Below are 17,542 nucleotides of genomic sequence, written 5' to 3'. Positions count from 1 at the left end.
ATCAAAGCAATTCATGTATACTGAAAGAAGCAAAATGAATTAGAATCAAATTAGATATATAGTGAGAATTAAAGAGGATTTGACCGAGAGAAAATAAAGATGGAAGTGAGAAGTAAGAAAAAATTTTAAGTTTAAAAACCAAACTCTTTAGAAACTTTTAAGGACAATTCATTACCTACAGGGATCAGATTGTTTAATTCTTTATCTGTCAAGCCAGTAAACTTCGCCCGTAACCTGGTGAAATATCACCCCCTATATGTCTGAGCCAATTCCTATTTATGACGCATTTCAGCAATTTCTTGATTTTCATGGGAATGTTGACTACCTGCAACCAGTTTTGTGCATCAAATCATACAGCAGTTTGCCTACACATCGTCTGTGTGCCACAAATTAGTGGAGCCTTATGCACAAGTAATGGTCAGCTTTGCAGCAATTGAAATGCTAGGCATGTGGGTAGTTGTTGGTACTATTTCCTTTCCAAATAATATATTATGCTTTAATCCTTTAGTTTTGGAAGTGCACTCTTCATTACGAATCTGGAGTAAAAAAACAAACTGCTGGAGTAACCATGGGGGAGAGGAATGTCAACGTTTCAGGTCAAGGTTTTGCATCAGGACTGAGAGTGGAGAAGGAAGATAGCCAGTATAAAAGGAGGAAAGCGGGAGAGGTGAGCCTCTGTAACCATAACACTTTACACTGTAACACTTTATTCTGCACTCTGATATTGTTTTACCTTGTACTACCTCAATGCACTGTTATAATGAATTGATCTGTATGAACGGTATACAAGACAAATTTTTCACTGTACCTTGGTACATGTGACAATAATAAACCAATTTACCACCTATCACTCTCTAGCAGCTCTCTCCACCTTCACCCTCCCCTCCCCCCACCTGGCTCCATCTACCTCTTTTTTCTCTCTGTCTACTTCCATCACTCATCCACCTGCCTTCCAACTCCACTCCTCTCTTTCCCCAAGCTGGTTCCATTTGTTCGTCATCCTTCACCCCTCCTCAGTCCACTTATCACCCACTGGCCACTGTCTCACCCCTCCCCTTCGTACTGGATATCTTCCCTCTCCACTCTTAGTCCAGATGCAGAGTCTCGTCTGAAATATCAATAATTCATTTGCCCCCAGAGATGCTGCTCGACCTGCTGAGTTCCTCCAGCAACATGTTTTTTTGCTCCTGATTCTACCATCTGCAGCCTTGAGTTTTCATTAAGAATCTGGTAGTGTTTACTAGCTTCCTGTATCATTGCAGATGCTCTCAACATGTGCGCAGACAATCATAGTGTTGAATTAGTATTTCATAGTATTGAGTTAGTAATTAGCAGACAACAATTAAGTGACTGAAACAAAAGATCTTGATGGTATCAAGTTAGAAACAGGATTAAATATTATTGAATTTCATTATTACAGAGCAAGCCATTCCCCATCTTCATCATTCCCAAACCTAACTAATCCACTATCACCAAGACCCCTGATAATAAGAGAAATTAAGAGCAGCTCAAGGACTTAAATAATTTAAAAAATAAAAAATACTTAAATAATTTTAAAAAATAAACAATTTGCTTCAGGCCACAAGGTTTCCAGCACAAGCACTGTCACATTGAGAAGTTTGGATCTGTTAATGCACAGCTGAAGGAATAGTTTAATTGCAAAGTAAAACAATGAGAAACATACAGGAGTCATAAATAAAACAGATCTGGGTTGTACTTTTACCAGCAGTTCCCTAGAGAACTAAAAGCTTTCTGTTGCTTATTCTTTAGCTCGTGTCCAACTTCTACGATTTTCAAGACTTTTTTTGGTTCTAATTTTGTTCTTTCTTGTAAAAATTGTGTATTATTAATGTTTAATTTATGTTTTTTGTGAATGCTGCTTATATAACACTATGTGCCTGTGATGCCGCTGCAAGCAAGTTTTTCATTGGACCTTTGCATACACATATGACAATAAACTCGACTTTGACTTCCATGCCTGCAAGATGAAACGCACAGGCCAGAGAGAAACTGAAAGTTGGGTTCCAAAACATTTTTGCCCCCATCCTGTTGCTGGACTCAACATTGACCACAGATGTTCTGAGAAGGAAGGTCAGATGCCCTTCATATCTTTAACTTCAGCTTTATGCGAGGGACGGAGACACAAGAAACTGCAGATGCTGGAACCTGGAGCAATGTTACGAACATTTCAGGTAAGCCACCCACCCGCCCCATCCATCCACACCCCCCCCACCCTCCCAAAGCCTGTATTTCTTTTTCACTGTTACCAGTTCACCTAGGTTCTTTATCCCTTTGTTCATTTTTCCTTTCTTCACAGTCTCAACCAAAAACGTCAACAATTCCTTTGCCTTCACAGATGCTGCTTGACCTGGTGAATTCCTCCAACAGTTTGTTTTATGCCGGGGATGGCTGACAATAACACATAAATCCCCAAATGGGAACACACAAGAGACTGCAGATGTTGGAATCTGGAGCAACAAACAATCTGCTGGAGGAGCTCAGTGGGTTGAGCAGCATCTGTTTCAGGTTGAAACCCCGCATCAGGAGTCCCCAAATGGGGTAGCTGGCCTTGAATAAAATGGTGTTGCTGGAATGGAAGCATACATTAAAAACTTAAATTTGATACTTAATTGAACAGCTGAAAATGCGGTTTATTCCAGTTATGTTACCGCACATAGGGCTGGATGAGAGGGAAAGCTTATTTCTTAAAAGAAGTTGCTCGAGGGGCTGAGTGGCCTACTACTGCTCCTAATATGTACATGCCTTGTGAGAGGAGCCAATATCCTGGCTACAGTAAAGCAACTGCATAGATTCTGCATCTAGTAGCAGGAGCACTGCACCAAAGCAGCATCCCCTCAGGTAAAGCAGCCATCTCCTAGCATGCAAGGGAAATTATTCGACTGCCACAAGATAAAAGTATCCTGGCTGTAACTTCTGCCATTTGTAAAGTTATTGGCAGGAATGTAACAAAACTCACACTGGAATCCCCTATTTTGTGCACACACCCTCTTTAAAGGCAGTCAGCCAGGTCTTGCTGCAAAAGTAACAATGTTGCCAATGGGGCTATCCAATATTTATGAGCAATCGTGTAGCAGTTCTAGATGTAGGCATGAACTTTGGGTTACTTCAGGATAGCATTCAACATATTTTAGCTTTTATATTGATTTTTTCAGTGCAAGTTGAGTCACATTAGGTGACCACTAAACTTTTGACCCCCCCCCCCCACCTGAATAGATTATCCTTGTCCTCTGCTGTGTTGTTCTCTGCCAATCAAGTTATAGAGAGAATGGACTTAGAAGATCACAAGAACACAAGGAAGTAGGAGCAGGAGTAGGCCACCAGTCCCTGCAAGTCTGCCCCATCATTCAATATGATCATGGCTGATCTATGCTGCCCTCAACTCCTCTTCTATGCCACCAATTTGCACAGAGTCCATTGGCTGGTAACATCCTTGTCTACCATTCGAATTTTCTGAGTTCCTTGAGACAGGTGCCGAAGGGATGGTCTACACATGCATTTCTGATCATATTCCATCTGCAGACAGCTACCGCACTCCAGTAAAATGTAAACACTGCTATTCTTGGTCTAAGGACCTTTTTAAACAAGGAAAGCTTCACAGAATATCGGGAAGAACTTTTTTAGAATGGTCTTAGGTTCAGTTAAGTCCAAAAGTTCCTATTATGGCTACTTCTGTTTGTAGAGGGCATGTAGTCAACAGACAGTAAGAAGAGTGAGACCATTTCAAGATGGAACCAGTCATTAGGATGCCTTAGAATTACAACACAGCAATTTGTAAGATATCCAGTCATTTTCAACCAAGAATAAGCTTAACGTGTCCTGTTACATTTGCACTGTGGAGAATATTGTTGTTAAGAAAAGACTTTCATTTTTATAGTGTCTTTCAAGAGCCTGGGAGGTTTCAGAATGATATCCTTGAATTGTAGTCTTTGTTCCAATATCAAAGCACCTACCACACATCAGGTTGTAGAGTTCAATATTGTCAAATGGATCAACCTCTGTCTTGAATCTGAAGCCAGGACCATTACCTATGAAAATAGCCTGGAATTTTCCATTAAGACAAAAAATGGTGAACACAAATTACAAACATAATTTATTAAATAGACAATTTAAATTGAATTATTGCCATTACGTCTTGCAAAAGAAAGATTCTGCAAGAAACAGGGTGTAACTCTGTGATAACATTTATAATGGGAAGTGTTATTATTTTCAACCTCCCAAATTTATATTTATTTATTTCAAAAATCTTTTATGTTTTGCTGGAAAATTCTGATGGCAATATATTTTACTATTTGTTACATAAATAATTTTTATCTTGAAAATTTCCACCTATATGTTAATGTCTCAAGTCAACAGTGCATGTGCAAAACTTCATCAATTGAAAACTGAAGATTGAAAATTTGGGTGCATGTTACTTATTGTTGCATTACAATCTCATTGCAATCATATGCTTGCAATTATCACATACAGTTAACAGTTCTAATGCACACCACTGAAATTCCCCACTGGAAATTGATTCATAAAATTACCTCTCCACTGTTTTTGCATCTAGCCCTCTAATGGCTACTGGTAGCTTTCACATGCATCCTATGATATAGTCCAAAGTATGTGCTGAGTCATTACCCCAAGGAAACATCTTCTGCCCCACATTATTCATCTTTGTGATAAGTCATAGTGATTTCATAACTAATGGAAAATGATTATGCTCTCATGATTTCCAAGATGGATAATAATCTGTGCAATGTTCTAACATGTGATTATGGTAGGTGACATTCAGTACCAGGAATGCAGAAACAGGAAAGCAGACTAAGTGTGTCAATTGGTGTCAAATTGACATTAAATTGTTGTGAGTTCTATATTCATAGCAAGTTTATAAAGAAGGCACACATAGTGTCCCCCAAAATGTCAAATTTGTATATAAAACATTGCTAGATACGTTCTATTACTTACATGCATGCTTTTATATTCATTATCATAGCCATGATTTCCACCACCGCAAAAGTTGAATGACTTGTCTCTGAAAAGGCATTTTTTTAAAAAGCAGACATAAATCGCAAAGAATGGAAATGATAAAACAGTATGATAATATACGGTCAAAAAATACAGACAGCCTCCAAGTGCTCTTCTTGCTGGAGAATGCAAGATAAACCTGAGGATGCCTGATTTGAATGGAGCCAGAATGTGCTGTCAGAAACACACCATGTTTCACACAGGCTGGGGTATCTCATGTCCCATCCCTCCAATATGTGTGCCAAGGCTGCACCTTTAACTTCAGTTCGAAGTTGGCATATCCAGATCATGTCAACTCACACTGAAATTATGAAGGAATCCAGCAGAAATGCTAATAGGAACTTTACTTTTCCAGAAGCTACCCAGAAAATCCATGTTTTACCCTTAGCAAATCAGCAGCCTGATAGTATTATTTTAGCAGAAAATCTTGGAAATACTCCTTGATCTGAAACATTATGCCTGTTTTTTTGTCTTCCACAGTTGCTGCCTGACCTGCTCAGTGTTTCCAGCATTTTCTGCTTTTATTTCAGATCTCCAGCATCTGCAGTTTTCTGCTTTTCAAGTTTTATTTTAATTTCTTCTTGACAACTTTAATTATCTTTACCCAATGAAAGGAAGATATGCATTGATAAAGGATCTTTCATATCTTTTTCAAGATATCTTAAACACACCTTAAGCCAATTAAGTCCTTTTGAAGTGCAGTCATTGAATGAATAAAGTAAACATAGCTGACGATTTGTATACACCAATCTCACATAAACAGCAGTTGGTAATCACCAGGTAATGTGCCTTTTTAGTAATATTGTGTGAGGGATGAATATCGGCTTGGATACTGGAGATAAGGCACTTGCTCTTCTTTGGCACTTTGCCATGGAATTTTTTTTAACACCCTCATAAAAGGGCAGACTGATCCTTGGTTTAGTGTCACTTTCAGAAGACCACTACTCCAACAGATCAGCATTAATTGGTACAACCTCAAGAATCAGGCGGTGGTTTCATGCTCAAGTCTTTAATGTGGGACTTTTGTTTAGATGTTGTTTCTTGGCAAGCAGATCTTAGGGTATAATTTCAGCTTCTTGTTGTACGGTAGCCAAGTTTGAAGCATAGCTTTTTATAATATCTCATGTCAAACAGTAAAAATTGTAAAATGGTTTGTTATATATTAAAAGTTTATCAAAGTCCAGAAATCAGAACAGAGTAAGGATACTAAAAAAGCACTAACATGAAAATTATTAAATGTTAGATATTGGAAAATGGATTGCTGCTATCTCTTTTGCTTTCGATTCCATATAGACTCAATATCTTGCACAACTATCTTAAGTACAGATTGGTTTCCATTCCTTCCTTTCTTGTAACTTTCTGATGTAAGATTATGTAGTCCCAAATGACCTGCTTTTGATACTGATCACAATGAATGTCGCCAATTTTTCTTACATGTCATAGAGACATTTCTGGAAATTTCCAAACTAGTATTAATGGAAAATCAACTTTTCTTTTATATTTTTCAGTCTCATTATTTAAATGAAATAATGATGAATAATTAATGATCTACAATTTAGTAATAGAGTTCAAAAGTGATAGATGCCTCTCAGCCCATCAAGTCAGCGCACTTACACCATTTACGATAATCCTACACTATTGCCATGCCCCACATTACCATCAACTTCCCCCAGATTCTACCACTCACCTATACACTGGGGGCAACTTATAATGGGCAATTAGCCTACCAAGCCACACATTGCTGAGATGTGGGAGGAACCGAGAGAACCCAGGGGAAAACCACAATTTTTTAAAAACCTTATGTTATAGAGAAAAAAGGCATTACTATTTTCAAAAATAAAAAGTTCAAACAATGTATTAATGATAACATTTAACATAAGTTAAAAGTTCTTCCCACTGGAGTGTTATACAGCACCATGAACCAACTGACAGAGTTTGGTTGTGGCTGAAGTTACTGTCTAAATATTTCAAATAACAACATATGCACAAACTTGCAAGCACTGGGAAATGACAATGCCAGAAACTCAGAAAATATACTGCACAACTACAGAGCAAAAGACTATTCAAGAGATTGGATTCAGGTAGACTACAAAAGCAGAAAAGAGAAAGCGGGTGGTGGGGGGAATGGGTGCATGGGGAGGGACTCTAAAAACAAAGGAAGAATTTTTATTTGCCGATTGTAATCTACAATTCCAAATGATATGCTGCCTCTTTGATGTCAGGGAGAGAAAAGAGCCAAAAGGCTATGATTCAGTTGAGAAACAATGCATAAATAGAAATACATTGGAAGTATTGAAAAGGGATTTGTGGAGTTGGGCATTACATTGAAAAATGAGAAGTTATGATATTCCTTTCCAGTTTGGTTCCTGTCTGCTGCACTTTAACAGGTAAGGGAGAGCCAAGTAAAGAAGATTAACAAGTGGTTGATGTTTGGTGCATGAGGGAAGGATCACATCTCTCGGGCGCTTGAGTGATAGATGGCATAAAAGATGGCTATTACAAAGAATAAATCTTGCTGGAACCCAGATTGTAGCAATGTCCCTGCAGAGATAGTAAGTTCACAATCTAGCACTGGATGAGAAATGCCTTGGTTTATGACCAGATAGAGAGAATATGATTAATATATTATTATAAAACATCGGTTCAGCCTTATGGCATACTACGTAGAATTCTGGTTGCAATACTCTAGGGAAGACATGATTGCACCACAGAGGGTGCAGAGGAGATTCACCATGATCTTGTTTGGAATCAAGTGTTTCAGTTACAAAGAGAGACTGCACAGACTGGGTTTGTTTTCCTCGGAGCAGAGGAGACTGAGAGGGGATTAGATAGATGTATACAAAATAATGAGGGGCCTAGGTAGGATAGATGGTAGGAAACATTTCCTTATACCAGAGATATCTAAAACTAGGGAGCATAGGTTTAGGATAAGTGTTAGCAGGTTCTGTGGAAATTTGACGAAGAGGGTGGTTGGAATCTGGAATGCACTGCTTTGAGTGGGTGGTGAATGCAGGTGTTCTAATAATAATTAGGAAGTATCTAGACAAGCATTTGAATGCCAATGTGCAAAAGGCTATGAACCAGGTACTGGAAAATGGAATTAGTATAGATAGGTACTTGGTGATCAGCATTGACGTGGTGAGCTGAAGGGGCTCTTTTTGTGTTGTATGACTCAAATATTTTTATTAGAAGATAAGTTGAAAGATTATCAGAAATAAATACAGAGAAATAAGCAGGCTATTAAGAACAGAGAATTAAAACCTTAAAGTTGAAGAAGATAGGATATTAAAAAAAATGAATGAGAATACTAGAGAACAAAGCATCTCAATGTTCCGGAAAGTTAGAGTGGCACCAGATAAATATCAAAAGCATTCTAAACAAAACTACTGAGTTAAAAGCATAACTGTGGAGAGAAGTGATTTAGTACCACTAAGATATGGCCTACATTTAGATAGAAGTAGGACATTAATAAGGCTGGAAATATCATATTCAGGAAGACACAAAGGGAGAATGGGAAGGAGGAGGTAGGATGGTATTTCTAATTAAATATTCTTTCACAATGCTAGGATGTTGTAGGAATTGTAATAGGACACCACCTATGTGGGTAAAATTAGGAAAGAGGAGGGGAAAATGGTGCAATGCTTTGTTTCCATTATGGATAACTAAACAGTGGAAATCAGAAAGAGGTGAAGATCTGCAGACACAATATAATGTGTAATAGGAACAGACAGTGCAGATTATAAATTAAACACCTTGACTAAATAAAATGACATACCGTCCAGCCTGCCATTGTTTGTCCAAGTACAAGTGGACTTCCTTATCTATCCTAATGTTGTTGGCATAGTGGAAACGTTTTGGCAGGTCATATGCCATATAAGGTATAAAATGCTGGTTAGGCAACCTGCACTAAAAGAGTAATAAATAAGTATTAGGGAAAAACAAATGTTAACTTTATTTTTAAAATATTTTGTTCTAATAATAAAACCCTATTTTTATACCATGAAAGAACAATGTTTTCATAGGGAGCAGAATGTTTGCTGCTTGAAAAATTATGTGTCACATGTGGTCTAAATTATAATAATTTTTAAGCTGCTTTATGATGTCATTTGATGAATATAAATAATTTACCACATCATAAAATTCTGCATATGTTTTAGTACTGTCTTATTAATATGCTTACCAAATACTGGAAATCTGAAATAAAAACAGAGAATGCTGGAATCCTCAGAAAGTTAAGCAGCCTTTGCATAGAGACGACATAGTTAACATTTCAGGTCAATGACCGTTTATCAGAACCAGGAAAAGTTAAGAAACCAGCATGCTTTAAGTTGCAGAGAAGAGAGTGGTGGAAGGAACAAAAGAGGTGTCTTTGATCTGGTTGGAGCCAAGTGAGGCTAGTGAAGGCTTGTTAATTGCAAATGATGTGTCTGGAAAAAATGCAAGTAAAAGGAGATGAATCAGGAGAGGGGAGAGAGAGGAAAAAAGACATGCTGCAATGGTAATCAGAAAGAAGCTACAGATTAAGGTCACCAACCTTAAATAAACTCTGCACAAGAAATACTAAAAAAAAATTTTGACAGCTGACTGAGTCATTCCCATTAGGCCCCAACTTGGCCAGTTGTCCAACCTTTAAAATTATTATAAAAGTTTTCTAAATTGTCTTATATTCAAAAACATTCCAAACTATGAAGATGAATCAGATTGTTAAAAAATACTTTAAATTATAATGTAACTAATTTTAAAACACTTAAAATATTTAAAAACAATGTAAACAATTTTTTAAAAAACCTAAAAGCAATGCTAATCTTAGTTCCCTTGCAATTCACTGCCATTGAAATCAGTGTAGGAGAACTCTCTGAGTCAAGTCACATTTGACACACGTTCTTCAAGTGGATTTGCTAGGGCAAGTGCAAGGAAACAGCTGCAACATTGTACTCTACCCTTGGATCCATGAGATGTCCAGTTCAAAATGAAGCGAGGAAATACCTGGTGAACAACAGCCAGCAAGTGCAAACTTTCCACATTTGTGGAAAAGTGTAGAAATCCTGAACTTACTGGCATTACCCTGCAAACTCCAGCCAAATCTTTACAGTAAATGGAAATTATTTTCTACTACTTACTGAAAGGTTCTTAACAACTCCTTCTGCATCAACTGGAAAAGAAACAAATCCTTGTAGTAATTCCACAAAAAAACTGGTAGGAGTTGAAAGTTCTGCCTTGTTTTCCTTTTGCTCCAGCCCAAATAATACATGCTGGGGGTGCAGTTCCATTGCAGTCTGTGACCCTGAGCTAAAACCATAAGGGGCCCGATGTTCTGAGAAAAGACTAGAAAATCTCCTGCAAAATTTTGGGGCTTTTACATTTGAAACAGAACAAAGAGTGTAGTAAATAAATTACAAGAACATCTTAATTAACCATTAATTTGTTACATAATTAATACGTTTGACAAATTTCTTTTAATTTTCTCATCTTAGTACTTTAAACTGTAATTACAAAACCCTTTATTTTGTCATTCTGAAGATTGTAAGAGCTTTCATAAATATGTAGAAAGGAAGACAATAGCAAAAATTAGGCTGGATCTCTTATGGACTGAGGCAGGAGAATTTATACAGGGAATAAAGAAATGGCACAGAAATTAAATAAATATTTTATGTCTACCATCTTGAAAGATACAGAAAATCTCCCAGAAATATTGCAGAACAGGTCTAGCATGAAAGAGGAGCTGAGGGGCAATCATTGCCAGTCGGAAAGAACACTTCGAAGAGCTCCACAACTCCGTCCATTGCAAACTATCTGTTTCTGTTCTGCAACAATAAATTAAAAAGGCCACATCCCAACTAAAAATAACAAATGCTCAAAAGCAGGCAGTATCCCTAATGAATTAAAAAAAAATTAACTTTATTTACTTATACAGCATGGTTACAGGCCCTTCTGGCCCAACGAGCCCACGCCACCCAATTACACTCATGTTAACCTACTAACCCATACGTCTTTGGAATGTGGGAGAAAACCAGAACACCCAGAGGAAACCCATGCAGTCACAGGGAGGACATACAAGCTCCTTACAGACAGCGGCAGGAATTGAAACTCGATCGCTGGCGCTGTAATAGCGTTGCGCTAACCGATACGCTACCATGCTGCCTCATTTTTATAAATAAAAATTCTCAATACATTTCTCCAGCCCAACGTGGCAGTGAAGAGTTTCAGTCAGGAATTCACAATCTCATCGCCCTCATCTGAAAAGGGGAGGATATACTAGGGGATTTCAGAGATGGTGTAATCATGACAGTCTTCAAGAAAGGAGACAAGTCTGGCTGTGGTAACTGCTATTAACACGGAAAGTCATAATCAGGGTCCTCCTCAACTGCCTCCTCTCAGTGGCCAAAGAGCTGCTGCCCAAACCACAGTATGACTACCATCCATCTAGAAGCACAGCAGACATGGATTCATGAAATGGAAATCATATTTGATAAATTTATTAGTTTTTTGAGGTTGCAACTATCAGAATAGAAAAGAGGAAAATAATGCATGTGGTTTATTTTGAGTTTCAAAAGCGATCTGATAAGGTGTTGCACAAGAATTTATCAAACAAATTTACATCACATGGGATTGAGAGCAATTGGCGTGGATTTCATATTGGTTAATGGAGACAAAACAGAGAGTAGGAATAAACATATAACTTGTCATTTTTGCCTTGGGGGCCTATGACTAGTATTTGCCATTGGGATCTGTGCTGGGGATGCAGCTGTTCACAATCTATGTTGATCTGAATTAGGGGACTCGGTCTAATATATCCAAGTTTGCTAGTGACACAAAACTGGGTGACAATGTAAGTTGTGAAGAGGATGCAAAGAGGCTTCAAGGAGAAATAGATAAACTGAGGGAATGGAATTTAAGATGGAATATAATGTGGAAAACAGTGAGGTCATTCAATTTACTAGAAAAAGATGAAAACTGAGTATTTTAAACAGTGAGAGATTGAAAGGTGTTGGTGTTCAAGGGGACATGAGTGTCTTTATACACAAATTACTGAAAGTTAATGTGCAGGTACAGCAAGCAATTAGAGAGGCTAATTGTACTTCGACCTTTTTGCAAAGTGATTTGAGCACAAAAGTAGAAATACTTTGCTCCAGTTATATAGGGCTCAGGTGAGGCCCCACTAGAAATATTGTGCACGTCTGGCTTCCCTACCTAAGGAAAGACAGAGTTGCAATGGAAAAATTTGTAAAGATTCACAAGAGTGATTCCTGGGATGGGTTTCTGTCCTTTGAGGAAAGATTAAACAGAATGGGCCTTCAGGCTTCAGAGCTTAAAAGGAATGACAGCTGGTTTCAATGAAGCATACAAAGTTATTATAGGCCTTGACAGGGTGGATGCAGGAATAATGTTTCCCCTGGCTAGGGTGTCTAGAACCAGGGGTTCAGTTTCAAAATATGGAGTCAACTATTTAGGGCACAGTTGGGAAGAAATTTCTTCAACCAGAAGGTCGTGAATCTTTGGAATTCTCTACCCAAAGTGGATGTGAATGCTGAGTGACTAAGTACATTCAAGGCAGAGATTAAAATATTTTTGGTATATTAATGGAATAAAGGGATCTGATACAGGAAGGTGGTGTTGAAGTAAAAGATCAGCCATGATCTTTTTGAATGACAGAGCAGACATCAGGGCTTGGATGACTTAACTTCTGTTAACTTATGTTGTTATGTTGTACATAAAACTGTGATTTTGTTTTAAACAGATCCTGTTTATTTTTTTTTACAAGTACTTACATAACAAATAATCCTTTGGATTTTTGGCTCGGATGCGAGCAGCTGGACCACTGTAAACATATAAATTCTTCACATTGTCAAAGTACTTGGTCATATACTCAATTTGATCACAGTACGTGTTTTCCATGCCTAGAATACATATATAAAAAATCAATGAAAAAATATTGTAAAATATCACTGAAATTTTTGTTTAAAGTTTCTAACTGAAAGAGTTAATTTTCCAAGAATAACATCTGCATTGAGTGCAGAAATTAAAAAAACAAAATGTCATTCAATTTCATCATTCTTTGAGACCACTTTTGTATATAAATACTATGCTTAAAATTAATGAGATAACTTTTACGATTTGGACTGTCCAGCAGCACCTTGCTCAACAGAAGCTTATATTAGGAAGTCAACAGACCCTGCAGAATTTTCCTATTGCTGAATGGATTGCTTTATATAAGCTTGCTGATTTATTCCCCTTCTAACATTCAGTTTCATTGATTTCAATGGAAGAGGTGCACAATGGGCAGCCTACAATATTACACCTGTCCAGCTCTGGTGGGCAAACCTATGTCTGGGTGAATTTCTAGCCCAAATGTTAATATTGAAGTTTAGACCTACAGTGATAATTTGAATGTTAGTGTAGAAACAATATCTTTAGGAATTCAACATGGTATAGAGAATGATTGTATTACTCATCAGGGCAGAAAAATATTCGATGTGACCCGTTTTTCCCCACATCTGAAATCCCCCTGGGCCCAGCTTAACTACTGTTTGATGAAAACAAATTGCAGATTTGTAAGACCACCTGCACCAGGACGGTACTTTCGGAGATCTTTAAGAATAGATGTCCAAGAACAGTCACATGAATGTTGTTGGGGTGTGATCAAGACAATAGCTATCAGCAGGTCCAGGACTTCCATATTTATGAGTGCAAGTCTGAACTTGGCAGTGCTTTCCCACAGGGATAGGAACTGCCCAGCTATGATTCTATTTTATTCACTTGAATATTTAATTAATTTAATAGGTAGTTATTTAAGTGGGCTTGACTATATTTGTTTTGCTGTTCTATGTTTTACAGTAAAATAAAAAGTGCAGAACAGCTCATACTATTTACAGGAGTAATGTGCCCTCAGAATTCTAAATCTGAGTGTGTAAAATGATGCAATTTTGGTATCTCCATTATATTAATCTCTTTAAAAATTTCTTTTTATAAAAACTTTTAATTAAGTTGCATTGTTGGCTGCTCTTCACTTCTGACTATATATTTTTCTTTGATGGAAAGCAACATTAAAAAGCTCATACCATGATCGGCTACAATGATGAGGTTAACACATTTATGCAAGTTCCTCTGTTTGAGCCCATCCATCAACATTCCTACAATCCGATCAACTGACTGTAAGGCTTTAACCACCTGTAAAATTAGAGATAGTCACTTTTGATTAAAAGAAGCAAAATTTATTCACTCAGAGTAAATGATTTATTTTAAATTTAAATTTTAAATTTTAAATTTTATTTACAGCGTGGTAACAGGCCCTTCTGGCCCAACGGGTCCGCGCCGCCCATTTTAAACCCAAATTAACCTACCCGTACGTCGTTACAATGTGGGAGGAAACCGGAGCACCCGGAGGAAACCCACGCAGACACGGGAGAACGTACAAACTCCTTACAGACAGCGACAGGAATCGAACCCCGATCGCTGGCGCTGTAATAGCGTCGCGCTAACCGCTACGCTACGTGATTCATTATTCAGCTCATAGAACATTTATTCAGAACCAAGCAGTAAAATATTTAGAGGAATAGATAAGAACAGAGCATGAGCACAAAACTGTGAGGAGGAGGAGGCCATTTGGCCCTTCATTCATCAAGATCATGGCCAATCTTCAACCTCAATGCCATTTTCCTGCATCATCCCTTGAACCCCTTGATATCATGAAATCTATCAATATCTGTACTGTATGAACTCAATAACTAACCCTCCAGAGTAAAGAATTCCAAAGACTCACTAACCTCACACTGATTCCTCAAATCAGTCCTAAGTGGCCTCCCCTTTTTTTCTGAGATTGCAATCCTGGTTCTAGAATCTTCTGCCAGAATCTGCCACTTCCATCATGATATTATAATATTCTTGGAATGAAGAAAGCATCAGTAGAAATCTTTGATTTTTAACCTCAAATGGGATCTGTAATATTGGTCATTTTTATACTCGCCTTCCAGTATGAATTTACTTCAAAAGAACTGACAATCTGGAGGATAACATATCTCAGAGTAGCCATTTAACACTTGGATGAATTTTACCAATTGCTTATCCACTTTTAATTAAGTATCCAGAGATCTGCTCAATGGATCTCCACAACTGAATGATTTCTAATGTGGGTGGAAAGTTAATAGGATAATCAGCTCCTATGTCATTACCAATTCATGATAGCATTGCGAATACCTTGAATTCTTCCAAACAAACTCTAAAAATTGGCTGTTCTAAAAGTGAGAATTTCCTTGATGAGGTTGCTTCACCACTGATACAAAACCAGAAAATGACTACAGTATGACAACAGCATGTGTGATAACTGTGCTGCAGAACATCTCACAACATGATGGTAAGGTATTATACATTTCAGCAGGTCCCTCAGCTAATTGTTTAAAGTACAATTATGTAATGTCTCTGGATGTGTTTAGGCCGAAGACTAAAGAAGCCAAAGTAGCAAGTAAACAAGCACAAATAGTCTAAATTGCTAAGGAAACAGACAAAATTACTGTGAGGTAAATGCCAAAGGCATCGAATGATGCTTTTTGGAGGTAGGAAACTTGAGTATAAGATTTGGGACATCATGTTGCAGCTGTACAAAACATTGGTAAGGCCACTCTTGGAGTACTGTGTAAACTTCTGGTCACCACACTACTTATTATTGGCTTATTATTGACACATCTACTGAGATACAGTGAAAAGCTTTTGTTTTGCATGTCATCCAAACAGATACAGGAACAATGTGGAGGCAACAGAGAGAGTGCAGAAGAGATGCACCAGGATTTTGCCTGGAATGGAGAACTTTAGTTACAAGGTGAGATTGGAGGGGCTGGGTTTGTTCTCACTGGAACGTAGGAGGCGGAGTGGTGATCCTTCAGAAGTTTCTAAGGCTATGAGGGGCATAGATAAGCCAGAGTCTTTTTCCCCAGAGTAGGGGAGTCCAAAACTAGAGCGCATAGGTTTGTGAAAGGGGAGAAATTTAAAGGAAACCTGAAGGGCAAGTTTTTCACACACAGGGTGGTAAAGACAGAAACAATTACAACATTTAAAAGTCATTCAGACAGACTCTTGGATAGGAAAGGAGTTGAGGGATATGCAGGCAAATGCGATTAACGTAGATAGGCATCACATTCAGCGTGAATGAGTTGGGCCAAAGGACCCATTTCTGCGCTATTGAGCTCTATGACATGTTTCAGGAATTATGATGCTAAATTCGCCCCTCCCTTCCCCCAGAAAATGGCAATCTGATGTGTCTAGGTATTGGACACTGCAGAAGAATAGGAGAAGAAGGGAACTGCTTTTTATATTCAACTTTTTAAATCAGTGAAGATGAATTGATATCCCAGGAGAAGATGTTAATTAGATAGCTCAACTTCAGCTGACAAGAGATAGGGACAGGATCAATATTAACGGTCCACTGCAAACCATGATGTAGGTCAATATGATAAATGCAGTATTTGATGAGATTGATGATGATTTGATGAAGCACATGAAAAGACAAGTCCATAGTGGGTGTATCATTACTATAAAGACCTCTCTAATCCAAGAACAAAATTCATTAGGATTACCTGGCATTCAGCGACAGTAAGTGAGGAGTCGGTTTTTAATTTTGATATGGCAAATTTTAATATCATTTAATTATCTTTTAATAAAAGATAAGAAGCGAAGCGAGTTTATGAGTATACAGTAGATTAAGAAAAATATGTGCAAACTAACTAGGCATTTTGCAAAATGGCTAATAAATATTATTTTAAAGACTTAATTAAAAACCATTAACTTACTTCACCACTGACAGGTCCGAAATTATGTCCCGCATGGTCCGGTTCTTCCAAATAAAGGGTGTAAAAATCTGGCCTAATTTAACAAAACCAAACACTTAGTAAACCAAGAGTAAGATTTTCAGCAAACATGTATTGCTAATTTTATTGGTAATTTGGCAAACTATTGGATTCCTGCAGCTTTGCTCACAGAAGTGTAAATGGCGCATCACTCTTCCCATGTCTATCATATTGCTTATCCCATATACAGTACTCTTTGTTCTGTGTCTGTCAGTGCATGCCTCTCTCACTCTAGTTCTTACATGTTTCCTCTAATTGTTATCTCTGACTGTGACCCTTTCCATTTGTTTTCTTTTCCCTCTCTTCGTCTGCTGGAATCATGATGCTACGCCAGACTGGCATATAAATGTCAGATTGCCTATAAATGTGTACTTCCACTTCAATATCATAAATATATTGTCCATCCAACACTAACAGTATGCATCTCACATTAGGAGTCATTTGCAGGGTGAAACTTTATGAGTAACAAGTATTGTACATTAATTCGTTCATTTACAGAATGTGAATATTCCCCATCATCCACTACCATCCCTCTCTCTCTCTTTCATATATCTCCCATACTTCTGATGTTTCTCCCTTCTTTTTAGTTCTTTCTGTATGTTCCTCATATTTTCCTTCACTCTCTGTATGCTTCTGTTTTTTTCTTTTTTACTTTCTCCTTTTCCTTTCATTTCGTA

The 17,542-nt window shown here is 37.7% G+C and overlaps 1 protein-coding gene across 1 annotated transcript in view; it reads right to left on the bottom strand.

The window, feature by feature from the left end:
* LOC127575212 (ectonucleotide pyrophosphatase/phosphodiesterase family member 3-like) overlaps positions 1–17,542 on the bottom strand; it is an 80,966-nt gene that overhangs the window by 22,810 nt on the left and 40,614 nt on the right. The window contains exons 8-14 of the mRNA XM_052024917.1: positions 16,809–16,881; positions 14,088–14,196; positions 12,798–12,926; positions 10,149–10,180; positions 8,804–8,934; positions 4,969–5,035; positions 3,972–4,059 (exon numbers count right to left, since the gene is read on the bottom strand). Coding sequence (XP_051880877.1) covers positions 3,972–4,059; positions 4,969–5,035; positions 8,804–8,934; positions 10,149–10,180; positions 12,798–12,926; positions 14,088–14,196; positions 16,809–16,881 — 629 coding nt within the window. The remainder of the gene's footprint in view (positions 1–3,971; positions 4,060–4,968; positions 5,036–8,803; positions 8,935–10,148; positions 10,181–12,797; positions 12,927–14,087; positions 14,197–16,808; positions 16,882–17,542) is intronic.

This window comes from Pristis pectinata, chromosome 10 (genome assembly GCF_009764475.1).
Source record: "Pristis pectinata isolate sPriPec2 chromosome 10, sPriPec2.1.pri, whole genome shotgun sequence".
Lineage (NCBI taxonomy): Eukaryota > Metazoa > Chordata > Chondrichthyes > Rhinopristiformes > Pristidae > Pristis > Pristis pectinata.
The sequence above is the reverse complement of the archived record's forward strand: the minus strand, read 5'-3'. Positions and strand labels throughout refer to the sequence as shown.